The 23,258-nt window shown below is 56.8% G+C and overlaps 14 protein-coding genes across 14 annotated transcripts; 6 read left to right on the top strand and 8 right to left on the bottom strand.

Moving 5' to 3' along the window:
* Positions 1–600: 600 nt before the first annotated feature.
* On the bottom strand, positions 601–1,659 carry K452DRAFT_307894 (uncharacterized protein; the record flags this gene model as incomplete). The annotated part of the gene is made up of 1 exon (XM_033543110.1): positions 601–1,659. The coding sequence occupies one exon, from the start codon at positions 1,657–1,659 to the stop codon at positions 601–603; it is 1,059 nt and encodes a 352-aa protein (XP_033398725.1).
* A 364-nt stretch (positions 1,660–2,023) lies between these two features.
* On the bottom strand, positions 2,024–3,046 carry K452DRAFT_317894 (uncharacterized protein; the record flags this gene model as incomplete). The annotated part of the gene is made up of 1 exon (XM_033544109.1): positions 2,024–3,046. The coding sequence occupies one exon, from the start codon at positions 3,044–3,046 to the stop codon at positions 2,024–2,026; it is 1,023 nt and encodes a 340-aa protein (XP_033398724.1).
* A 340-nt stretch (positions 3,047–3,386) lies between these two features.
* Positions 3,387–5,152, bottom strand: K452DRAFT_248721 (uncharacterized protein). Its single transcript, XM_033538109.1, has 6 exons — positions 4,782–5,152; positions 4,393–4,640; positions 4,246–4,334; positions 4,181–4,186; positions 3,740–4,124; positions 3,387–3,679 (listed from the first exon to the last, which is right to left on the bottom strand). Exons 1-6 carry the CDS (start codon positions 4,913–4,915, stop codon positions 3,477–3,479), a joined length of 1,065 nt encoding a protein of 354 aa, XP_033398723.1. The 5' UTR covers positions 4,916–5,152; the 3' UTR covers positions 3,387–3,476.
* Positions 5,153–5,266: 114 nt separating this feature from the next.
* Positions 5,267–7,785, bottom strand: K452DRAFT_248716 (uncharacterized protein). The gene is made up of 3 exons (XM_033538108.1): positions 7,639–7,785; positions 7,074–7,582; positions 5,267–7,020 (listed from the first exon to the last, which is right to left on the bottom strand). Exons 1-3 carry the CDS (start codon positions 7,764–7,766, stop codon positions 5,528–5,530), a joined length of 2,130 nt encoding a protein of 709 aa, XP_033398722.1. The 5' UTR covers positions 7,767–7,785; the 3' UTR covers positions 5,267–5,527.
* Positions 7,786–8,119: 334 nt separating this feature from the next.
* On the bottom strand, positions 8,120–8,749 carry K452DRAFT_225799 (uncharacterized protein; the record flags this gene model as incomplete). The annotated part of the gene is made up of 3 exons (XM_033536778.1): positions 8,120–8,220; positions 8,294–8,382; positions 8,493–8,749. 3 exons carry the CDS (start codon positions 8,747–8,749, stop codon positions 8,120–8,122), a joined length of 447 nt encoding a protein of 148 aa, XP_033398721.1.
* Positions 8,750–9,271: 522 nt separating this feature from the next.
* Positions 9,272–10,155, top strand: K452DRAFT_248712 (uncharacterized protein). The gene is made up of 2 exons (XM_033538107.1): positions 9,272–9,461; positions 9,513–10,155. The coding sequence occupies exons 1-2, from the start codon at positions 9,336–9,338 to the stop codon at positions 9,777–9,779; spliced, it is 393 nt and encodes a 130-aa protein (XP_033398720.1). The 5' UTR covers positions 9,272–9,335; the 3' UTR covers positions 9,780–10,155.
* Positions 10,156–10,480: 325 nt separating this feature from the next.
* On the top strand, positions 10,481–11,236 carry K452DRAFT_14184 (uncharacterized protein). Its single transcript, XM_033535416.1, has 2 exons — positions 10,481–10,906; positions 10,961–11,236. The coding sequence occupies exons 1-2, from the start codon at positions 10,583–10,585 to the stop codon at positions 11,006–11,008; spliced, it is 372 nt and encodes a 123-aa protein (XP_033398719.1). The 5' UTR covers positions 10,481–10,582; the 3' UTR covers positions 11,009–11,236.
* A 469-nt stretch (positions 11,237–11,705) lies between these two features.
* K452DRAFT_307888 (uncharacterized protein) lies at positions 11,706–12,689 on the top strand (the record flags this gene model as incomplete). Its single annotated transcript, XM_033543109.1, has 1 exon — positions 11,706–12,689. One exon carries the CDS (start codon positions 11,706–11,708, stop codon positions 12,687–12,689), a length of 984 nt encoding a protein of 327 aa, XP_033398718.1.
* A 28-nt stretch (positions 12,690–12,717) lies between these two features.
* On the bottom strand, positions 12,718–14,210 carry K452DRAFT_286635 (uncharacterized protein). The gene has a single exon (XM_033540335.1). The coding sequence runs from the start codon at positions 13,962–13,964 to the stop codon at positions 12,858–12,860; it is 1,107 nt and encodes a 368-aa protein (XP_033398717.1). The 5' UTR covers positions 13,965–14,210; the 3' UTR covers positions 12,718–12,857.
* A 118-nt stretch (positions 14,211–14,328) lies between these two features.
* Positions 14,329–15,375, top strand: K452DRAFT_286634 (uncharacterized protein). Its single transcript, XM_033540334.1, has one exon. It carries the CDS (start codon positions 14,333–14,335, stop codon positions 15,002–15,004), a length of 672 nt encoding a protein of 223 aa, XP_033398716.1. The 5' UTR covers positions 14,329–14,332; the 3' UTR covers positions 15,005–15,375.
* Positions 15,376–15,661: 286 nt separating this feature from the next.
* On the top strand, positions 15,662–20,824 carry K452DRAFT_297513 (uncharacterized protein; the record flags this gene model as incomplete). The annotated part of the gene is made up of 5 exons (XM_033542035.1): positions 15,662–15,883; positions 15,953–16,186; positions 16,245–16,667; positions 16,736–20,567; positions 20,664–20,824. The coding sequence occupies 5 exons, from the start codon at positions 15,662–15,664 to the stop codon at positions 20,822–20,824; spliced, it is 4,872 nt and encodes a 1,623-aa protein (XP_033398715.1).
* Positions 20,825–20,907: 83 nt separating this feature from the next.
* Positions 20,908–21,613, bottom strand: K452DRAFT_14136 (uncharacterized protein). The gene is made up of 2 exons (XM_033535411.1): positions 21,121–21,613; positions 20,908–21,006 (listed from the first exon to the last, which is right to left on the bottom strand). Exons 1-2 carry the CDS (start codon positions 21,495–21,497, stop codon positions 20,997–20,999), a joined length of 387 nt encoding a protein of 128 aa, XP_033398714.1. The 5' UTR covers positions 21,498–21,613; the 3' UTR covers positions 20,908–20,996.
* Positions 21,614–21,896: 283 nt separating this feature from the next.
* On the bottom strand, positions 21,897–22,476 carry K452DRAFT_14087 (uncharacterized protein). Its single transcript, XM_033535404.1, has one exon. It carries the CDS (start codon positions 22,386–22,388, stop codon positions 21,957–21,959), a length of 432 nt encoding a protein of 143 aa, XP_033398713.1. The 5' UTR covers positions 22,389–22,476; the 3' UTR covers positions 21,897–21,956.
* A 116-nt stretch (positions 22,477–22,592) lies between these two features.
* K452DRAFT_297512 (uncharacterized protein) lies at positions 22,593–23,104 on the top strand (the record flags this gene model as incomplete). The annotated part of the gene is made up of 2 exons (XM_033542034.1): positions 22,593–22,714; positions 22,810–23,104. The coding sequence occupies 2 exons, from the start codon at positions 22,593–22,595 to the stop codon at positions 23,102–23,104; spliced, it is 417 nt and encodes a 138-aa protein (XP_033398712.1).
* Between the last annotated feature and the right edge of the window lie 154 nt (positions 23,105–23,258).

Genomic DNA, 23,258 nt, shown 5'->3' with positions numbered 1-23,258 from the left:
TCGGTTAACAAAGTATTGATTAGCAGGGAGAAATCGCGTTTAAAAGCTGGAATCTATCGTGTGCAGATGAATGATGGACAGTGGACCGTCGTAACACATGGCAAAGTATATGGTGCTTATGCTAGCCTACCATGGTTGGGGTATGATTTATGCCCACCCTACCACAGGACAGATTTCTCTTTCGACGACCAACCAGAGAATTCTGGCCAAAACGCGAGATTAGCTTACCACAGGCTCGTATTGGTTTTCTGTCTTGTCCTGAGGTGAATCTGGCAAGCAACAAGGGAAAAATGATCGCTTCTCAATTCACTGATTAATAAAGTGTACACGAGGTTACCAGTAAGGGACAAGTTACTCGAAAGCCTTTTGTCGTGGAAAAAGAGCAAACAGATGATGCAGCAAAAACTTCTGCCCAGTGAACATAATCTGTAGTTCGAGCAATCTTGTGTCAAATTTGAGACTATACCTTAAATTATCCCTTGTCCCGGTAAGCTTTTGTGCATCTCCATAGGCCTCAAACGCGTCCAAAGAACAACACTCATCTCGGAAGGCCGCATAAGCCCTACCACTTTCTCGCCCCTTAACCCATAAAGAAGCCCGTCAAAGCTGATAAATCGCCCCAGTAGTCGCCGGTTTCGGCCAGGAGCCCATAGGCGCACGAACGTACTTGTCCTTGTCCAGATCACCACCGATCATGACCGTCCCATCGCCATTATCAAAGAACTCGCCCACCTCCAAGTGTTCATGGATCTGAGCTCTTGAGCCCAGCGTCAGCGAGATAGTGAGTCCGACGCCGGGCCACTCGGGCGTGGCGAAGACGGCAGGGAACTCCGCGTCAGTGCCGTAGAAGACTGCAAGCTCTCCCGGCTTCAGCTGCGCTCTGCTCGCATCCATAAGCTGCTGCAAGTGGTCAGGATGCGGCGGAGGCTCACTGAGCCCGTCGATAGTGGGGCTATAGTGGACGAAGTCGAGCGGGTCTTTCTCCCATAGCGGGGACGGCAGCTCGCCCTGCCCCTCCTCCAGCTCGTCCAGCCTGCCCTGCGCTTTCGCCCGGTCGACTTGGAACCACGTGCCTTCGCCCAGCGGGCGCGCAATCGCGTGCAGCAGCACCGGGCCCGGCGCCGTGGGCGGAGGGTCTTTGTACGTGCGCCAGATCAGCGGCTGCAGCGGAGGGAATTGCATGTCGGGGTTCGCGAGGTCGAAGAAGGTGTTGTGCGCGTGGATTGTCAGGACGTAGCTGTCGTAGTCGGATTTCTCTTTCACCCACTTCTCGTGCACGCACTGTAGGATCTGGCTTAACGACTTCATCAGGTTTCCTTCCACGTGGATGCTCGCCCAGGCGTGCAGCGGCATGGCGCCGTCTATGATCGTCTCTTCACTGGGTGACAGTCCTTGTGTGAATGAGATGAATGCCCCGGGAGTTCCCCCAAGGCCGGGCAAACTGATGGGGCAACCGACGTATCTCCATGTCGCTGGACTAATGATGTTGTAAGGTCCTGGGTCCGTGGCGCTGAGGTTCAGGGTATCTGGGTCTAGGAAGATTCGGTAGTCCTCGCGATCATACCGAATGACCTTGTAGCCGCGCGAAGTCAAAATGCCGTTCGTGTCAGGTTCCTCGGCGGGAGGGCTTTCTGGTTGTGACCTTGTTTTCCTGCCCATAGCTGGAACGGTATGATGGTAGGTGAAGAATGCTCGGTTGACGGAGGTGGTGATAGCGGAAGGAGTGGTGGTGAAGGTCGAAAGAGGAAGGGAACTAAGAGCTAATGAAATTTTGGCATACCACACAGACCTATGAATGTTTCATGTAGCCACGTCCAGGATCAATCATTCGAGAGTGAACATTATCAGTCTTCATTCGCTTAACAGTCTCATTGTCCTAAATCCGCCCTAGAACCAGCCATATTCTACCGAAGCACACAAGGCAAGAACATCTCCGCTGAGTCCCGTAGTATCCAAAGTAAGTCAAATGATCGACCATGAAATTTATGACAGGAACCTCTCAACCCCAAACCCGCCCCTCCATTCAAAGTCCAGCCAAGTCTCCTGCCTCCCGCTTCTTCTTCAAGTCCATAAGGGCAGCGACGTCCGGCTTGCCCTTCTCCAGCCAAACCTGGTAGAAAGCGTCTGCGATCATCTCCTCGGCGCGACCGAACTCGACCGCATCCTTCGTCGGGGCCTTGACGACACGTACCCAAAGGCGATCATCCAGCTCTTGCAAGAGGTTGTGGGCGTGGACATCGGGGTCGCTGTAGACGGTCCAGAAATCAGCGCCGCGGTACCACTGCTTTTGGATAGTGCCCGGCCGGTCCGAAGTATCGTCGTACTTTGCGACGAGACCGCCGACCTCGAACGTCACGGCCTTTTCTTTGTCGTGCATGGAGAAGGTCAGGGTTACGCTCTCCAGCGCTGGCCGCGGATTGTTGCAGAACGTCAGTACGCTGGCGTGACTGGCGCACAGCTGGTGGTAGAGAGTCGTGCAGATTTTCTGGGTATAGGCTTTCGGTACGTCCATGTATATCCTTAGGGTGAGATGCTTGAGGTTGTTGAACTGTGTATTGAATGGGCCGCTCAACACAGTGCCCATCATGTGGACCGCTGTGCCAGCCACCATATACATTTTGCTGTATTTTCTGGACCTCCTCATGAGTGTTGTACCGTCATCGGGCTCGGAGTCCTCTGTGTTGAACTGAAGTTCGAGGCTGCGCAGGCTATTCTGTTGCTGAACGGGTAAGATCTTTTGGCGCAATGAGCTAAACACAGATGCTGGGTGCGCAACGTAGTGGTGGCCCGCGCGCTCGTACTCTTGGAGTTCGCGCGCCATCTGTTTGTTGGCTAGCCAGGCCCCGTGGTTGGTGTCGTGCCACAGCCCATTCAGTGGGTAGGTGTTCTGAAGCCGCGGCAGGTGTGTAGAGTTTTCCCAGTAGCCAGGCATCTTTGCTGGAGTGGAGTCTTTGGGATCAGAGATGATGTATCCATACACCTCGTCCCGAAGCTCGCGCGGAAGGTCGAAGAAGGACGTGGCTCCTACGCCAGGGTTACTCGCCATGGTGGATGAAGTGGGAACTTCGTTGTGTGTTGAGTCGGTCATGTTCTCAGGAGGTATGTTGTATAGCTGAGTGGAGGTTCGTGTGTGTTTTACTTGCGTAGCTCGAGACCTCCGTAGTAGTTTTTAGTTACCCTTGATACAGTTGGGTGACACTGTGGGGTGTTCCTGTGGAGGGATGCTGTGGGGGGATGTTGTAAAGTGATGGAGCAAAAGGAAGCGGGGGGAGGACAGGGCCAGTTAATATAGGGGGTGTCCGGTTAGAAGCAGAATACCTCAAACCGTGGTCGGCATAGCCCGCTACCAAACAAAGACAAGGAAAACAGAAACCGAAATTCATCAACGCTCATGTCAATTCTTGACTGATCGCAGGGAAAGTTGATTTCTGTGGTTAGGACAGATATCCGTGTACCACTCATACCTTCCAGCTCAATTATTTCCCAACCTCGAACACGATTTTCTGCACCTCCATGTTGTCGAACTTCTTGAACGCCTCGGGCGCCTGCGACAAGGGCATAATATTCTTCGTCAAGCACTCCAGATTCTCCTGATTTTCCTTCAACACTGCCAGCGCCTGCGGAAACACCGAGCGCACTGGGCAGCGACCCATCTGCAGCTGAATGTTTTTATCGTAGCCTAACCAGCGAGTCAGCTTAAAAGAAACAAGACAAGTAGCGTAAAAGAGTGGCCATGTACCCTCCATCGCACTCAACGGCATCTCCCCATTATGCACACCCACCGAACTCACCACCCCAAACGGTCTCACAATGCTAAACGCCGTCTCCAGCGCCCGACTCAGCCCCACAATCTCCAGCACGACGTCCGCGCCGCGCCCATCAGTCGCCGCGCTAACTACGGCCTTGACATCCTCGCTCGTAAAGTTGATGGGCGTCGCGCCCAGCGCGGCCGCCTGCTCCAGGCGCGCAGGCACGCTGTCGACCGCGAAGATGCGCTGCGGCTTGTACTGCAGCGCAGCGACGAGGGCGCAGATGCCGACAGGGCCACAGCCGATGACGACGGCGACGGCGGCGTGGGTCTGTTGGGGTGGGAGGCGAGTGAAGCCGTTGTGGGCGGCGAAGTACTAGGGGTTTGTCAGTGTGAACGTGATGATCAGTTGGGGAGGGGCATGCTGCGTACGCCGGTCTGTGGGGTGGAGTTAGCTTGGTTTTCGCGTGGATTTGTGGGTTGCTAAGGAAACTTACGGGGAAGATGTCGGCCATAAGGACGAGGTTCTGTTCTTTGATGCCTTCTGGGGACTTAAAGACAGAAGAGTCGGCAAAGGGGATGCGGACTGCATATGAGTGAATATGATTAGATTGTACATGTCGCTGTGAAATCAGATGACTTACCATATTCCGCCTGTCCGCCATCCAACCCCGGGTACCCAAAACAGCTAGACTCGATGCAGCGGGACGAAAGGTCCAGCTTGCAGTAAAAGCAGTTGCCACAACTGATCGTAAAAGGGCAGACGACCGCATCGCCAACGCTCACGGTCTTAATGTCCGAGCCGATTTCTGTGACCGTTCCGGTGAACTCATGTCCGGTTATGAAGTCGGTGCCACCGCTTGCTTCCAAGCCGCGGTAGACGTGGAGCTCGCTGTGTCAGGTCAGAACGGGATCCCAGTATACCTTCTTCCGCCATGGCATGAGCCATCTCTCACAAAACAATCTGCTTCCTCCCAGCAAGAAGTTTTGGGAAGACAAGACTGGCCGTAAAATCCGGGAGAGGTGTACATACCTGCCGCACAGTCCGGAATACTTCACCTTAACCACAATATCCGTCGGCTTCAGCACGGCAGGAACCGGGCGCCTCTCCACAGCAACCTCTCTAACACCCTTAAAGACGACCGCATCCATCATAGCCGGCGCCATTCTGCAAAACCTCGACAAACCAATCAATCAGTCCAAGCAAGCCCGACACACGAAGCAATTGAAAAACCGCACGAGCTCGAAAAGTGGGGAAGCGTGTTCAAAAACGAAATTTATGTTGACTTGGAAAAAGGACGGAATAAAGACGAGTGCACAGATCACCGCTGTAAGCAGTGATGTTTGGCGTTTGTAAAGAGATAGACCTACCTAAGATCCAATGTGCTGGCCAGCAATTCTGGTGCGCGGATGTTTGCAGAGGAAAGGGCAATGACGAGATTAGCCGGCATCGGCAGGCACGCTTCCGGACCGAATCCCTGTGCCCCCCATAGAGCTTCACCCAAAACGGCAAAACTACTCGGAGAGAAAGCGTCATTAACAGACTAGCTGCCTATTGACTACATCTCTCGAGTGGTGATGGCTATATCCCTTCTACATTGTATACAACCAGGCACCTCGTCTGGCATATCTCCTACGCCATGCCGCCACAGAAAAGCCGTCCCACACGCTATCAAAAAACGCCCATGCAATACCCTTTCTACAGGAAAACACCGCCCAATGCATAAACTCCCGCCTCTTGCACACCACCCACGCGCACACACACGTACCGAGCAACAATTACTTCTCTGCAGCAAAAACAGCGCCCGCCCCGCCCTCAACCCCGGCCTCAAACTCCGCCGCCGCCGTCTCCGCCGCAACGCGATCCCTCAGCGCCGCCTCGGAGCGCACCCACTCCATCGCCCTGCTCTTCGCCCGCGCCTCGCTCTTCACATGCGCCAGCAGCCGCAACGCCCCGTTCGGCGTCATGTTCTCGATGCGGCGCGCCTGGCCCACGCTCTCGGGCCTCGCCGCCGCCAGCAGGCCGCGCTCCTCGTTGCTCAGCCCGTGCACCTTGCTGTAGTCGAGGTCGGTGGGTAGGCGCAGGAACTCGTCTTTCAGGAAGACGCGCATGCGCGCGTTTTGCTGCTCGACGTACGGCGCGTAGGTGCCTTCGATTTCGACGCGCGCGCGCACCGCCGCGTCGAATTGCGCGATTTCTGGGATGATGGGGAGCAGCGAGGCCGTGGTTACGTCGGCCATGCGCAACAGGTCGAACGCTGAGCGCCGCGTCGTGTCTTCGCGCACCTTGAACCCGTGCGATGCCCAGGTGGGCGAGCCAAAGGTTTGCTTTTGCAGAAGGGCCGTCAGCTCCTTCATTTGGTCGTGCGTGTCGCTGAACGAGGCCCATCGTTTGTCGCCCACAACGCCGGCGGCGCGGCCGAGTGCCGTCAGGCGGCTGTCAGCATTGTCGGCGCGGGCCGACATGCGGTATTCGCTGCGGGAGGTGAACATGCGGTAGGGCTCTGAGACACCCTTTGTGATCAAGTCGTCAATCATAATGCCAATGTAGCCGTCGGCGCGAGTTAGTGAGAAAGGCGATAGGTTCTGAGCAGAACGACCGGCGTTGATACCGGCCACTATGCCTTGTGCAGCGGCTTCTTCGTAGCCCGTGGTGCCGTTGATCTGTCCGGCAAGGAACAGGCCACGAATATTCTTCGTCTCCAAGGTTGAGCGGAGGTTTCGTGGGTCAACGTAGTCATACTCAACGCCGTACCCGGGCTGCAGCATTTTTACGTTCTCCAAACCCTTGACCGTCCGAAGCATAGCAGCCTGGGCATCAGCAGGAACAGTCATGGAGATTCCGTTAGGATAAATGACATCGGTGTCAAAACCCTCGGGCTCCAACCAGATGATGTGCTGCTCCTTGTGACCAAAGCGGAGGATCTTGGACTCGAGCGAGGGGCAGTATCGGGGACCTTTCACGGTTTCCCTAATATGTATACTCTTGTCTAGGTTTGCGCGGATAATGTCATGTGTGGCGGCATTAGTGTACGTGCTGAAACAGTCGAGTTGGTCCTTGACTTGGACTTCCGAGTTGAGGTAGCTGAAAGGCATCGGCGGATCATCTCCTGGTTGCCGTTCGAGTCCCGTATAATTGATCGTCTTGTGGTCAAGCCTAGGCGGCGTGCCAGTCTTGAGCCTGCCAAGTGTGAATCCTGCTGCGCGCAAGGACTTACTGAGCCCAAATGTGGCAGCTTCGCCCATGCGCCCGGATGGGAATACCTCGAGACCTGGCGTCCTGTTAGCCAACCCAACCCCCATCTGTTCCGCCGGCGGCACTCACCGATGTGTATCTCCCCACCCAGAAAGGTTCCCGTGGTTATCACCACATTCTCCGTGTCGATAACCTCGCCGCTCTCCAGCCTTACACCCGTAATTTTTCCATAACTTCCCTCTCCCTGCTCTCCCTTCTCAACCACGATGTCCGCCACGCTTCCCTCCACCACGCTCAGCCCGGGATAGCCAACCATTTCCTCGCGCATGTACCGATTATACAGCTTGCGGTCTATCTGTGCCCGGGGCCCCCAAACTGCGGGGCCCTTCCTGCGGTTCAGAACGCGAAACTGTACGCCCGCCTTGTCCACAATTCGGCCAACGACGCCATCCAGCGCATCAATTTCGCGGAGCATTGTTCCCTTGCCGATTCCACCGAAAGAAGGGTTGCAAGAGCAGACACCGAGGTTGGAGACCGAGGGCGTAACGAGCGCGGTACGGGCGCCGGAGCGGGCGGCGGCGGCGGAGGCTTCGGTACCAGCATGGCCACCCCCAATGACGACGACATCATAGCGAGGTCTGCGGAGAGAATAAGATTTGGGTGTTGACTTGAAAGTAAGAGGGAGAGAGCCTACCTGCCGGTCTCGCTGGTGATGGTGGCAAAGGTTCGTAGGTAGTTGGCGCGGCGGTAAAAAGTGGGTTGGCGCACGCGGGGCGCGTTTTGCCAGAGCCGGCGCGCCCTCAGAGCAATTGGCGCGCTCATGGTTGAGGTGTAGAGTGGTACGCGAGTATGGCGGGCTGCTCTCAAAAAGTTAGGATGCGATGCGTTCCGCTCGGGCCGTGCACGCTCGGCAATCCGGGGTAATGATCACTTCCACGGTGAAGCCAGATACCAAAAGTTGTATCGCCATGTCGCACGAGTTCAGCGAGCCCTCGGAAAAGAAAAGCATGTAGAATTTACTGCCTATGCATTGCTTGTCATACAGATCCCAAGAACCTGAGTAGAGTGGTATCAACGCCCGCAGTACACAGTTTTCATCTGTCCCCCAATTGCCATAACCCTTCCACATAGGCGCATGGCCGTGTTCATAACTCTCGACCTCTCCGAGCACTCGATCACGAGTGGCCAATGCCGCTCGACGGCTCCTCGGCCGCACTGGTCTCGTAGCCCTCCTGATTTTCCGGGCGGTAAGGCCTGCTCAAGACTTCGATGTTCCCTGGAATATGTCAGTGTTACTGTTGCGCTGGATACGCCCAGACGGCCAGGCGCCGCCGACAAAGGTCACATACTCTGCGTAAGATTCAAGCGCGACTGCTTGATGCCCTCGGCGTTCTCGTAAGTAGACATCCGCGCCTCAGCGTCGACGTGCATCAAGGTGCTAGTAGCAATCAGCAAATGTTCCAGCTTCACCTCCGGTACGACTCCTGACAAAACACAGTTTTGTCCAAGATAATGACCAGACAAGCGCTATTTCACGAGGCGACTCACCCCTTGGGAAGACCGAGCAGGTAGTCCCTCCTCGGGCCCTCGTCGAAGGAGGTAATGGAGAACCAGCTGACGCTCTTGTTGTCTCCGCGGCCGTAGCTGGTGCCCAGAGCGTAGCGCACCATCTCGCGACCAGTGCTGGCCTGAACGGCCTCAGGTTCGGCGGCGAGGCGGCCAATGATGCTCATACGAGCCAGCGACGCGCGTGGGGTGGTGGAAAAGGCGCGGCGGGAGAAGGTAGGAAGGATACGTTGGCGCATGGCGTTCATCTTGGCGGTAGTCGAGAGAGTGGACGTTGGGGAGAGGATAAGCTGTGACTGAGTTGGCGTGGATTTGGAACAATTAAAAAAAGAGAACCGTCGCGTCCAAGGGCCTATCGTGTAGGAGCTTGGGCGCGTTTGACAAAACCTTGGCATGTTTGCCGAGACTGCAAATGTGACTACTCGCACGTGACGGTCCCTTGCATCGTCGTGTCAGGAATCGTTTCTTGTCAACCAACCATCCCATACATGCTGACCTCCCTTGCGCCATCCCGGACAGGGTCTCACATGCGGTTTACCGGGGCATGCCGGTGATTCCCCGTGGGCGCCATGGGCGGCACACTCCATGTCTGATTAGGTATCAAACTCACGCTGGAAGGATGCCTCATATCTACTCTAGTCATTGATGGTCTCGGTCCGGCGGAGATCGCGCCGTGCGGGTGATGCGGTTGATACGGACTTCCGGACTCGCGGCTCTCGACTCACATATAAGATAGACATCACTGTCTTTTCCTAACATCCAGACATCTCTTTGCTTACTTTCAATTCACTAAATCACCACCAACGGAAGACAAGTACAACAGTCATGCCTCTCGTCAAGATTGATATGATCAAAGGCGTGCGCACGCCCGAAGAGATCAAGAAGCTCGCAGACATCGTCCAGGAAATCATGCTAGACAAGTTCTCGGCACCCGCGCGGGACCGTTACCAGGTATGGCATTTGTCAAACGGTCATCTTTGATCAAGGTTGACTTCTTAGTAGATCATCACTCAACATGAGCCGTATGAGATAATATGTGAAGACACGAACCTGGGCCTGCAACGCACAGACAAGCTCGTCTTCATCCAGATCTTCCAGCAGGGCCGTGATGCAGCCAAGAAGCAAGCCGTGTACGCGCAGCTGGCAGAGCGTCTTGAAAAAGAATGCGGTGTTCCTGGCTCGGACCTTATTGTTAGTGTTGCAGCAAACACAAGGGAGGACTGGAGCTTTGGACTTGGCAGGGCTCAATTCTTGACTGGAGAATTGTAACAAGAGCTGTGGAATGATAGAACAATAGAAGAGAAGAACATAGAGTTACACGAAAGAAGAAACAAGACATAGAGGCAAGACTAATTTAGCAACGAGGTCGACTATCTGTTCATTGGGTGGTTCAGCTGAAACACTGTGTAGACACGTTAAAGATAGGCCGGGCATAAACTGTCTCAGCCAAGCGAAGAGCATGGCCAGCTCTCGTCTTGAGTTCTCACGAGCTTCTGAAATACGAAAACGTTGTAGTACCGTGATACAATCACGCGACTCGGTTCATCTCCTAGGCATCTGGCGTGGGACAAATCAGGGTCTCCGCTGCTGTGTTGCCAACACCAGGCACAATGCAGCACGCGACCAGGGTGTCCTAACGACAAGGCTTCCGAATCCATCGCCGGGTCATGAACAACCAGTCCCCAAACACTCGACGTCATACCTTGGCTCCCCTTACTTCCATCCCACCAACAACAATCTTCTTCACAACTCGCCAACGCTGGCCTATCGGGGCCCACGACACCTCTGCCCTAGTTCTTCCTTGCCATTGTGGATACGTCTATTGGCAAAGAGTTGCGGCGCGTCCATCTCGAAGCCTTCTCAATGAGGTCTTGTTAGCGTGGGACGCGGCCCGACTTCCAGTGGCTTAGCAGCTGCTGCACTGCCTAGGAAGCTAACGACTAACAACGAAGTTTATATATTGATACCTGACCCTCTCGTGCTGACGAGAGCTTCTTTTCATAACTATTTGCCATCGGAGCAACATTCTCGATCACACGCATATCTTCAATATTGGATAAATCACAGCCACAATGTCACTCAAAAGAGCAAATTCAGCGTCTTCTTTCCTCACAGGGACGACTCTCGAAAACGAGCCCGACGAGCAGTTCACAAAGCAAGACTCAAGGCTCGAGGTTCACGAAGTCTCAAACGAAGGCTCATCCTCATCCTCTCACCAGCCCGCTTCACAAAAGACGCCGCAATCGCAACAGCAAAAGGACCGCAAGCCGATCCCCAAAATGATTGCGCACCTTAAATACAAGTATCGGAGAGCGCAACGCCGCCGTAAATCTACGCCTGTCCCCGCCCGTAAGCGCATAGAACGCATGGACCTCGAATATCGCTGGGCTACCGGGGTCGGTCTCTCTTGCTACTGCAGGCAGTGCCATCTAGACAGCTAACGTATACAGTCATCTAAAGATCCGTCCGCCTGGCGAATGCGAGGAGATCTGCGTTAGAATTCCGGGTTCTTTTTTTGGTCCATCAACGAAGGCCGGCGAATGACATTCAGGATTTGTGGTCCTTCGACTAGCATCCACATGCCCGTTCGCGAATCCATATCATGTCGATGCCAGCGCGAGAAGCTTGTTCCGCAGCGCGGCGACAAAGGCCTTGATCATTCTGGTGATGGCCAACACGGGAGAGCCAAAAGACTGCAGCGCCCGTTAGCTGCGGTTGCGACTGCTGTGCGCGGCATCACACGTACCAGATCATCTTCGGTCTCGAGGTATGAGCGAGAGGCGCTGGAGAACATGACGACAGGAGGAGCTTAGGAGCTTGAAAGTAGCACACTGGTCGCCAGACGGGTGGTTCAGATGATGAGGGTTGTCAAAGAACGCTTCAGTGATTGAAGGCCAGTGAGTCAGCCGTGTACGTTCTTTGTTTCTCATGTTTTCTGCATCTCCATTTCCAGATGCTTGTTCTTTGTCATGAAGGCCAGTGGCTTAGTCTCGCGAATGAATTTATCGAGGGCAACGAACAAACATCATATGCATGTCAACCTTTGTCTCCACTCTGGTTTAGTAGAAGCAATCTCCCTCGACCCCTAAGAGATACATCTTCGCTCTCTAGCTCGAAACCACAAACCCCTAAGGTCTGATACCCAACCAGCGCACTAAAACCAGGGCTCCAAACCTCTCTACAACCTCCAACAAAATGGCAACACCACCACCACCACGACCAGAAGACCCCCACCCCCAAAACACCCCCTCACCAGCAGCCCTCCCCACCTGGCTCGCCTCCGCCCTGGCCCTAAACCGCACCCTCAACACCACGAGCACAACCACAAGCACCGCGTACCCACCACCAGCACACCCCACCACCCAGCAAGCAGCAGCAGCAGCGCTAGCACCACCCACGCCCCTCGCACCCCCGCCACCAACCACCCAACCCACCACCCCTCTCTACGCCTCCACACGCTCGACGCTGCTCCTCCTGCCCCCACCCCCGCCCACGCGCCTCCTCTCCCTCCGCCCGTGCACGCACGCCGTGCTCACGCTCTCGCGGCCCGTTGGCCCTTTTGTTTCCTCCTCCAGTACCAGCTCCAGCACCTCCGCAAACACCACCACCTCTACTTTCGCCCAAGGCGCAAGCGCAAGCACCCTCACCACCGTCGGTACCCTCACAACCACCACCCTCGGCGCCCCCACCCCCACCCCAACACGCCCCTGCGCCGCCTGCCGCGCCAGCAGCGGCCGCATCCCAGCGCGCCCACCTCGTCCGCACCGTAACAGCCACTACCGGCACCGCGGGTACTACGACGCGCACGGCCCGCTCGCGTGGACGCCGTGTCGGGCGTGCCATGGGCTGGGGTGGGTGGTGCGGGGGGATGGCGTTGGTGCTGAGGGTGGGGGGTTAGGTTTAGGTGTAGGTGGGGATGTTGGGGTGGGGTGGGGCGTTGTTTTGGAGGAGGGGGAAGGGGGTGATGAGGGAGGGAGGTGTGAGTGTGCTTGGAGAGAGGATGGAGGGCCGATGGTGCTGCGGGTGGTGGATGCGGTTGTGGGGGATTTGGAGGAGGTGGGGACGGGGATGGGGATGGGGAGGAGGGTTTGTAGAGCGAGGGTTGAGAGGGAGGTTAGGTGGGTTGTGGGGGTTGCGTTGATGGGGTTGGAGGAGGATGAGATACACAGTGTACAGTAGGCGGGTATAGCAAAAGACGAAGAACAATGAGGTGCTGCATTTACTGATATGTGCACTGATATGTGCTTTGACTGGACGAATAGCTACGCACAAGAGGCTGCACAAAAGAGCGAGTAACCACATACATGCACAGGAACAGTACAAGGTGGACGAAACAAACGCTGACCATCAATCATCAGGCACGGCGACGCCCAACGTGCCCTCTGCAATCCCGCCCAGCACCTCCTCGACATCCTCTCCTCGCTCGCCCAAGACCCACCCGAGCGTCTGGCTCCACGTCTCGCCGTTATTCTCGAACCAGTCGCCCAGGCCGCGCGTGTACGACTGGACCTGTCCTTTCAGCGGCGCGTTCTCTTTCAGGAACAGAATCTGCGCGGGGTCCAGCTTCATCATGTCCTCGACGACATAGTAGTGCGGGACGTCGTCGCCCCAGCCCTCGCAGCCCGGCTCGTGGAACGCCGTCGCCGTGTACTTGGACCAGTACAGGCGGTTGCTGTAGTTGGTCGTGTCGGCAAGGCCGGGGCTCATGTGCTGGTGGTAGTGGGAATTGAGGGCGTTGGGGCTGGAGTGGAAGGGCGAGGTGAAGTGCGCCGGTGCCGCGGGCAGGGGGTAGTTGAGGTGGATGTTGAAGTTGAAGACGAGCTGCTGCGCGTCCTTGTCCGGGAAGCGCTTCTTGAAGTTGTGCGCAATGGTGCCGTTGCTCGGGCAGATCTTGCTGTGCACTACCTCGCGCAGCACGGCGTGCACGTCGGCCATCTCGGCTAGCTCCACCGTGGTCCAGTTGTGCAGCAGCGCCGCCCGCTCCGTTATCACCGGCCGGCTCATGCGCGTGTGCCGTGGGTGCGTCGCGTTGTGGAAGGCCGTGTTGTAGAGCCATAGCCGGTAGAGGGCGCGGCGCAGCCGGTACCGCTCTTCGTCCGTTATGAGGCGTCGGTCTTCGAAATTGTACTTCCACTTCTTGAAGGGGTACATGTCGCACCACTTCTCTGCGACGCGGCCGACCTCGAGTATCTGCTTGAGGAGAGCTATGGAGAAGGGGACGGAGCGGACGAGATGGGCGGGCTGGCTGGCGTTGTGCGTCAGCAGCTGCGTCGCGTCTTCCAGCGGCCCGTATTGGGCTTCGGCGGCATGCTCGAGGATGGCGAGCCTGCGCGAGGACGTGTAGATGTGGCGGAAGCGATGGCAGGTGGAGGAGAGGGCGAGGACGTCAGTTACGGAGGAGCAGTGTAGGTAGATTTTGGTGACGAGCTCCGTGGGCATGAACTCGAGCAACATGGTGGCGGAATTGCGTGTCTGGCCTATTTAGTCTCTCTCTCTCTTTCTTGGGTGAGATGCAGCTTCCCGTGGCGGCGACGGCAACTGGATCTCAATGCAGGGCGACGAGGGAGGGTTTAGAAACAGGCGACCCCGGCGTTGGGGCTATGGAAAGATGAGACATGCAACCAGGGACAGCAAAAGACATGCGGCCCGAGGGCGGCACTCTGGGCGCGTATCATGGTGGTGGATAACTAGGTAGGTCGGTGATGAGGATGATGGCGGGGGGAATTCAATGACATCGTGGGAGTTTCCCCACACTGGAATGTCACCGCCCAACCTAGCCATCGGCAATCGTACGATGCGTGTACTTTGACACGTCTACATCAATGGACATGGAGTCTCCCCTCCTGCGCCTGCCCTCTGAGATCCGGGGCCAGATACTGGAATACGTTCTGCCCACGACGACGCGCATCCCTTCGAAGCACGACGCCAACGGGCTGGTCTGGCTTCGGGGCCACAATGCCGTCCTCGCAACCTGCCGCCAACTGCACGAAGAAGGGGCGGCGATAATTTACGGGCAAAACACGTTCGTCATCGAGGTCAGTTATGACCGCATCAGCTTCCGCTTCCGCTGGTTGCTGCCAGCCAACTGCAATCTGGCGCCCAACCGCGCCTTCTCCTTCCTCGACCACTTCAGCCAGCGCAACATTCAGCGCATCAAGAACTACTACATCAAGATCGACCATGTCGACAGCTACACGGGAATGATCAAGTTCAACTGTGGCGGGCGCGGCCTCACCGACGGGCTGCGCGAGAAGGTGCGGCAGCTGATGACGGTGCTGCGGTGTGCTGGTGAGTTGAATCGGGTCGAGGTACGGTTTGTGGACAGTAGCAAGAGGCCGCGAGACACGCAGGTCGTGTTGGAGCCGCTGCTGGTGCTGCGGGAGGTGCGGCGGGCGCGGGTGAGGGGCGACGTGATGGCAGAGTTTGGCGAGCACGTTGAGCGCAAGATGAGCATGACGGCGGAGCAGCGGAGAGCGGAGCAGGTGGTGGTATAGGAAGATAGACTGTGTGTTTGATAGGAGGCGTCCAAAAAGAGGCCGGGTAAACCGCGGCCCCGGGGGAAGGAGGGTCGAGGCCAACGCGCGCATCGCCAATGCGAGACGATCACCGGCGGGAGCAGCGCAGCAAGCAGCCGCCTTGCCCGCTGAAGCAGTCAGAACACTCTCGGCGGCCAACGCTCGATAATAATAGCAATGCAAGACGCCCCCATTTGCGCATCACTCTCTTCCCGTTGCCCGAGTCTCGCCAGGCTTGCGGTGCACGCCTCCGCTGCTGGGTCTGGCTGCACCTCAAGCCTCCCCGAACACCAAGAGCAGAGCATGCCCGGCAGCCACAGGCGCGCGAGATGAGCTGCGGCGGGCTAGAAGCGATACTGACGCTGCGCATCCACCGCCAGCCCATCCCTTCCCTTCCTCCACGCCCACCCCCCGCGACCAAGTGCCACCTCCGCCCATCAACACACGCCATCACCCGTCTTTGTACCTCGTCGCCTCCCTCCATCATCGTTGTCCCATCAGCCCGCACCGCCCGCACCCAAAGCCCGCATCGCCTCACCATCACGCCCCGGCGACTCCGCGACGACTGCCTCGGCGTCCAAGTCCCTCCCTCCATGGCCCGTATATAGCCCCAGAGCTCCATCCAACTTTGATGCCATGCTGCCCGCACAGATGCAGCGACTCGACGGCGATGAGGCCGACCGCGCGCGATCTTCCAACACGTCGCCTCCCGTAGGCAACCTGCCGCCCATTGCTTCCACCCTCTACCAGCGCGACCCTCCTCCGTCTGCCTCCAAATACTACGACCCTACGTCAGACGCTGGCTATCCGTCGGCAGGCCGGGCCAACGGTCGTCACGAAGCCCACTATCCAGCTCAGGTACGGTCTTGCGAAATGCGTGATGCGCCAAGGTCGACATGAATGCCTCGCTAACAGCTTTATTCACAGTCTCGGGAACCTTACAACTACGGCGATGCGCGACAAAGCAGCGCCTCATATCGCTCACCCGTAGCGACCAACTTCCCCCCACCTCTCACCCAAGCACCTTCACACTCGCATACGCCGGGTCATCTCGAGCACCTGCCACACTCGCCTTCATCGCCGAAGCTATACCACGACCACAACCGGAGCATCATGAACGGACCACCGCCGATTGCGCAAGCGCGGAGGCCATCAATCGAGGTAGTTATATACAGTCCCTCATTTACAACTTCGCATCAGCGCTGACCCGCGCCGATAGATGTCGACGCCAGCTCGAGCAGATCCAATGTCGCTATCTAGCATCATGTCCGGCTCCGAGCCCGCACCAGCTTCTACGCCATCCTACCACGCCCCAGCACCTCCGCCACTGAAGCAATACACTCCCGTTCCGATCAAGTCTGAACACCCCACGCCTTTCCATGCGCCGCTCAATGGCACTGTCCCTCCACTTAGCCTTGGTCCCGAGCGGTCTGTGGTCAATGGGGGCCAACAGATTTTCGCACGGTCTATGCCGACTGAGGAGGCGGATCCGAAGGCCGTTGACGCTGAATACATGAAGCTTGAACACCTCGACAGCAGTGACTTGGAGGCCCCCGGATATGAGCAGGATCACGAGGAATATCGTCTGAACACCCTGAAGCGTGCAAGGGAGGTCGACGAGGCCGAGGAGCACAAGCGCAAGGTGAGGATACCACAAAGAACTGACAATGGTTTTGGCTAATTTTTTCTTTTTTTTTTTTTCTTTTGCAGCGCCGCCGAGACGTTCAGACTAAGAGATACTGTGACATCTTTGCGTCCCACGCCGCGACAGCCAAGGCCCACTACAATGCTCAACACGAAAATGAGGCATGGCAGGAGGTACAGGCTCAGGAAATCGCGGAAGAAAAGGAACGCAAGAAGGACATGCAGCGCAAGCGTCGGCGTGAAAAGACTCTGCAGGTCGAGTTTCAAAAACGCGACGAGGCGTTGGCTAAGGCGGAGATCACGGCCGACGAGGAAGAACGAAGGAGGCTCATCCACGAGGCGGAGAAGGCAGAACTCAAGGCCAAGAACACCAACCGACTCCTACAGGGAGGCACACCCAGTGCGGATATTCGGGAGGTCACCCCACATGCGCCTAATTTCGAAGGCGGCACGATGAGCACGTTCCAAATGACGGAGGATGCAGCCCGCGATGCGCCAAAGAGGAGAGGCAGGCAAGGAGCCAGGCCGCGCAAGAGCAAGGAGCAGAAGCAGGCCGAGAAGGATGCCGCGGCCGCAGCCCAACTTGCTCTGGACCGTGGAGACGAACTTCCGCTCATTGCTCCGCGTGAAGAAGCCCGACTCGAGGCGCTCAAGAGGGAGCGTAGCTTTACTGAAGAATCCAGTCCTCCGGCCCAGATGATGCCAGTGGGAGCCTATGAGTCGAAAGAATACAACAAGCTGTACGACGCTATTTGGAAAGACCTGGCCAGGAAGGATATTCCGAAGGTCTGCCGTATCAAGGACAACTCTCTCGCGACGAAGCAATCCAACCTCCGAAAGACTGCTCAGTTGGCTTCGAAGGAAGCTCGCCGTTGGCAGCTTAGGACCAACAAGAGCATGAAGGATGTACAGGCCCGTGCAAAGAGGAGCATGCGTGAGATGTTGTCGTTCTGGAAGAGGAACGAGCGTGATGAGCGCGATCAGAGGAAGTTGGCCGAGAAGCAAGAGTTGGAGAATGCCAAGAAGGCCGAAGCGGAGCGTGAAGCCAACAGGCAGAAGCGAAAGCTCAATTTCTTGATTTCTCAGACCGAACTCTACTCGCATTTCATTGGCAAGAAGGTCAAGACCGACGAAGTCGAACGCTCCACGGACGATGTTGCAGTGTCGAAACAAACGCTCAAGCCCGCCGAGGATGGCGCTCACGCGATAGACCTACCCGAGAGCAATGCCAAACTTGGCACGAAAGTCACGAATTTCGAAGACCTGGATTTCGATGCCGAGGACGAGACTGTGCTGCAGCAGGCGGCTATGGCCAACGCGCAAAACGCCGTCAAGGAAGCTCAGGACCGTGCCCGCGCCTTCAACGAAGGCCAATCTGCACAGAGCCAGTTTGATGATTACGAAGAGATGAACTTCCAGAACCCGACCAGTTTACAGAGTATGGATGTGCCGCAACCGAAGCTTTTGTCTTGCCAGTTGAAGGAATACCAGCTCAAGGGTCTCAACTGGCTTGTCAATTTGTACGAACAAGGCATCAACGGTATCTTGGCAGACGAAATGGGTCTCGGTAAGACTGTACAGTCCATTTCCGTCATGGCCTACTTGGCTGAGACCCATAACATCTGGGGCCCCTTCTTGGTCATCGCGCCTGCGTCAACCCTGCACAACTGGCAGCAGGAAATCACCAAATTCGTGCCGGATCTCAAGGTCCTGCCTTACTGGGGTAACGCCAAGGATCGCAAAGTCCTGCGTAAATTCTGGGACAGGAAACACATCACGTACAGGAAGGAATCGCCTTTCCACGTGCTTGTTACCTCTTACCAGCTGGTCGTTCAGGATGCCCAGTACTTCCAGAAGATCCGGTGGCAATACATGATCCTCGATGAGGCTCAAGCTATCAAGTCCTCCCAGAGTTCGAGATGGAAGAGTCTGTTGGGCTTCCACTGCCGTAACCGTTTGCTTCTGACTGGTACTCCCATCCAGAATAACATGCAGGAGTTGTGGGCCTTGCTGCATTTCATCATGCCAAGTTTGTTCGATTCGCACGACGAGTTCAGCGACTGGTTCTCGAAGGATATCGAAAGCCACGCTCAAAGCAACACGAAACTCAACGAAGACCAGCTCAAGCGTTTGCATATGATACTTAAGCCATTTATGCTTCGACGTATCAAGAAGCATGTGCAAAAAGAGCTTGGAGACAAAATCGAGAAGGACGTCTTCTGCGACCTCACCTACCGCCAGCGCGCATACTACACTAACCTGCGCAATAAGATCAGCATCATGGATCTCATTGAGAAGGCTGCGGTTGGCGATGATCAGGATACGGCCACGCTGATGAACCTTGTAATGCAGTTCAGGAAGGTCTGTAACCACCCGGATCTCTTTGAGCGGGCAGAAACGCATTCGCCTGTGGCTTTCTCTCACTTCGCCGAAACCGCCTCGTTTATGCGCGAAGGTCAAAGTGTCGACGTAGCTTACTCTGTCCGCAACCTCATCGAATACCAAGTGCCGCGGTTGATCGGTCGTGGAGATGGACGTCTTGACGTTGCTGGCCCTGACAACGCGCACGCAGGCTGGAGAGGTAAATACCTCTCTCACTTGATGAACGTTTGGAGCCCAGACAACGTCCTTGAGAGCTCACGCGACGATGGGGCGTTCTCTTTCCTTAGATTTGTAGATGCTTCGGCTGGTGAGGTCGCATCTGCGGCTTGGGGGGACGTCTTCCAGCGTGCTGTTGAGATCTCCCGGAAACCGCGCCGCCTCGGAAGATTTAAAATTTGCTACGATGAGGATGATGCGTCGGCGTATAAGCCCACTCATGCGCTGTTCAACATCGTCGAGCAGAACGATCGTCGGCCACTTGCCGAGATCACGCCCGAGGGATGCATGGCCAACCTGCTGAACGTCTCGAAGAATGCTTTTGAGAACCTTGGGCTGGGATCGATCGAGGCTTCTGCCAAGCCTGCCGTGTCGGCGCCGCCAATCGAGCTGCACTACTCTGGTCAAGGCACGCTCTTGGAGCGCGAGAGGTATATGTTCAACGGACGGATGCGGACTGCTCTATATGACATTTCCGAGAACACCGAGCAGGCCCTGCTGGACCAAAAGGTGGACCCTGCCGATTTCCCATCCACCAACATGCTTCCTCCGCCGGCAATGTCGAAGTCGCGGTACACGCACATTACGGTACCGTCGATGCAGCGCTTCGTCACCGACTCGGGCAAGCTCGCGATGCTGGACCGTCTGCTCAAGAGGCTAAAGGAGGAAGGCCACCGTGTCTTACTGTACTTCCAGATGACGCGCATGATCGACCTGATGGAGGAGTACTTGACGTATCGCAACTACAAGTACTGCCGGCTCGACGGCTCCACCAAACTCGAAGACCGTCGCGACACGGTCGCCGATTTCCAAACGCGGCCGGAGATTTTCGTCTTCCTGCTGTCTACGCGCGCCGGTGGTCTCGGTATCAACCTGACCAGCGCCGACACGGTCATCTTCTACGACTCGGACTGGAACCCGACCATCGACTCGCAGGCCATGGATCGCGCGCATCGTCTGGGCCAGACTCGGCAAGTGACGGTGTACCGGCTGATTACACGCGGCACGATCGAGGAGCGGATCCGCAAGCGCGCGCTGCAGAAGGAGGAGGTGCAGCGCGTCGTCATCAGCGGCGGCGCGGGCGCCCAGGTCGACTTCAACACGCGCAGCCGCGAGAACCGCACCAAGGACATTGCCATGTGGCTGGCGGATGACGATCAGGCCAAGATGATTGAGGAGAAGGAAGCGGAGATGGCGGCGGCCGAGGCGGCGGCCAGCGCGCAGGCCGGCGGCAAGCGGAAGAGGGCTGCGGCGGCGAAGAAGGCCCGCGAGGTCAATATGGATGACATGTACCATGAAGGTGAGTGAGCGAGCGTGCGGTCTTCTTAACCCTACCTACACTCTTATTGTGTTTTTAGAGAAAAGGATGGTGGTGGCTGACATGATGGCCGTACAGGCGAAGGACACTTTGACGATGGCAGCGCGAAGCCGTCCGGGGCGGCGACGCCCGTGTCGGAGGCGCCGGCTAAGGGGAAGCGGAAGGGGGTTAGCAAGAAGGCGAAGACGCTGAAGCAGCGCTTGGCGATTGCGGATGGCAGTGGGGATGTGCATGGGTGATTTTCAGTCTTTTTCATTTTTCTATAGGTTTATTTTTCGCTGCTGCTTCTTCTTTTCTCTTTGTGGTGTTTGTCGCTGTTGTTGTGGTTGTTTTGAGCGGGGTGGGGTGGGGATGGGGATGGGGATGAGAAAGGGAATGGGTGAGAGAGTGAGATGGGGGGTTAAAATGGAGTTATGTGGTGGTGGTGGTAGTAGTGGTGAGAAGGCAGGGAACGAGTGCGTTTGAATGCATGCATGCACGCATGATGGCTGGATACCTTGGGGTAGGGCGGGGTAGGTGGAAGGGTTGGATGAATGGGTGGCGGATTAGGAAAGGAAGGAAAGATGAAGACGCGTGCGCTCGGCTTCGGCTGCATGCATGCATGTATATGCGAGATGCGCTGCGATGCACTGGGATGCGTGATGGATGTACGGCATGGCATAGCTTGCTTGCGTGCTTGGTTGCTTGGACAGAGGGACAGAGGGACAGATGGATGGATGGACGGGTCGGGAGGTTAATAGACGATGGATAGGTGGCTGGCTGGCTGGCGTAGTGTATGTGTGTGTGTGTGTGTAATCGTATGGTCTCTTGCTTTTGGTGGTTCTCTCTCTCTATCTCTCTATCTCTCGTTCTCAAGAGCAAGCGCTTTCTTTTCCTTTTCTTTCGTCCCGACACCGTTATCGTCATCGTCATCCCCTTTGCGTCCGTAGGTACCTAACTCGTTCGTCTGCCCTGTTAATTGTCAGGGCAAAGCAAGACAACCCCCATACGCACCTGCTCGGCTCGGCTGGGAGGGAGGGCGTCGCTACGTACGTAGTATATCCACCTATCAGTCTATACATTCATACGCCCGCTCAGTACCGTTCTTCGCTCTTCAAGCTGTGTGGTGCGGATTAGTGTACACGAGGTTTTTAGTAGCTTCTTTCTAGCTACTACTACTATGATTGGCTGCCTTGCGTACTTGCTGGGTTATATGATATGGGCATGTATATGTGTGGTGTAGGAGAAGGGTGGTCCCGAAAAAGTAGCGGACGGGTCGGCTCGGCTCGCAGGCTGTGGCACTGTGGCTGGCTGGCTGGTGCGTGCCTCTCCCAACAACCAGACCAGACCAGCCACGCCGGCTCGCCCGCGCGCAGGCATCAAGCAAAGCAGCTACAATAGCCTCCTCGCCGTCTCAGCCCACCATACCATACGCATTGTATCCTTCGCGCGCTCGCGAGCAGCACCAGCTAACCACCCACCAACCACACTCCGCACTGACACACGCCGTGTCTCAGCAGCAGCAGCACCAAACCCTCGCCCGCGCATTAGGGTTTGAGGTCCGCCGCACCTGGCGCCGCACCTGGCGCCAAGCTTCGTGGGGCTCTGCGGCCAAGCTCGAGGCGCCGTGGTGCATGGAAGCTTGGCGGTGCGGCTGCGACGCTTGGGCGTGTGCGGGTTTTGTGGTCTTTTGGGGGTGGTTTGAGGAGGGTTGGATGTCTCTTTTTTTTTTGAGGCGAGGATAGGTGTGTGGGAGGGAGGGCGGAGGTATAAAGGGGTGGTGAGCTGTGTGCTGTGGTTGTTGTTCACCATCATCATCAGCATCAACGAGAACAGCTACCTACTGTTCTATATTCCGGGTTTTTTCTTTCCGCTTTCCTCTTCTTCTCCTTCTTCTGCAGTTCCGTCTTCGTCTTCTGCCCGTTTGCTGCATTTTAACAAACCACTCCGCGAGGCGATCGATCAACCTCTGCTGTTCCTTTCCTCTTCTGGTTTCTTACCTATCCAACCACAACCGCAACCGCAACCATGCTCCTCAGCCACATCGTGTTCTTCGCCTCCGCCGCGCTCGCGACGCCGCTCCTCCCGCGCGGCGAGCAAGTCGTCTCCGGCGACGAAGTCACCGACACCAAGTGCCTCGACACGAGCGCGTACGTGCAACCCCAACCCCCCACCTCCCCCAAGCCCCGCACACCCAAACCCAACTCCCTCAAACCACGCAACTAACACCCCCTCCCCCCTTCAGCTCCCTCGACACGCACGAAACCAACGTCGCCCTCCTCAACATCTGCGGCGGCATAGCCGGCAGCATCCAAAAGTGCGGGGGCCGGCCGAGCGCCACGACCGGCGAGGAAGGGCGCAGCCGCTTCGACCTGCAGGCCACGGAGGCGGACGCCGGCGCGCAGATCAACATCTCCAAGGGCCGCTGGGAGCGCTGCGTCAAGGCGGCGAGGTTGACGTGCCCGACTGGCACGTTTATGAGCACGTGCGTGGGCGGCGCGACGAGTGGTGATGTGCAATTTATGCTTAGTGAGGCGTGAGGGATGGAATGAATAGAGGTTTGGCAGGCGTGGCGCTGGTCGTTGCGTTGGGCTGCGTGCGGCGGGTCCGTGGGCGCTTTGCTGGCTGTGTGTACGATAGGTAATGCGCTGTGGGGGTGTTGGCCGGTATAAAATCTTTGCGGAAGCACTGTGC

This window comes from Aplosporella prunicola, assembly GCF_010093885.1.
Source record: "Aplosporella prunicola CBS 121167 unplaced genomic scaffold K452scaffold_10, whole genome shotgun sequence".
In the NCBI taxonomy this organism is placed as follows: Eukaryota; Fungi; Ascomycota; class Dothideomycetes; order Botryosphaeriales; family Aplosporellaceae; genus Aplosporella; species Aplosporella prunicola.
Note: the sequence above shows the minus strand (reverse complement) of the source record. Positions and strands in the feature narration are given on the sequence as shown.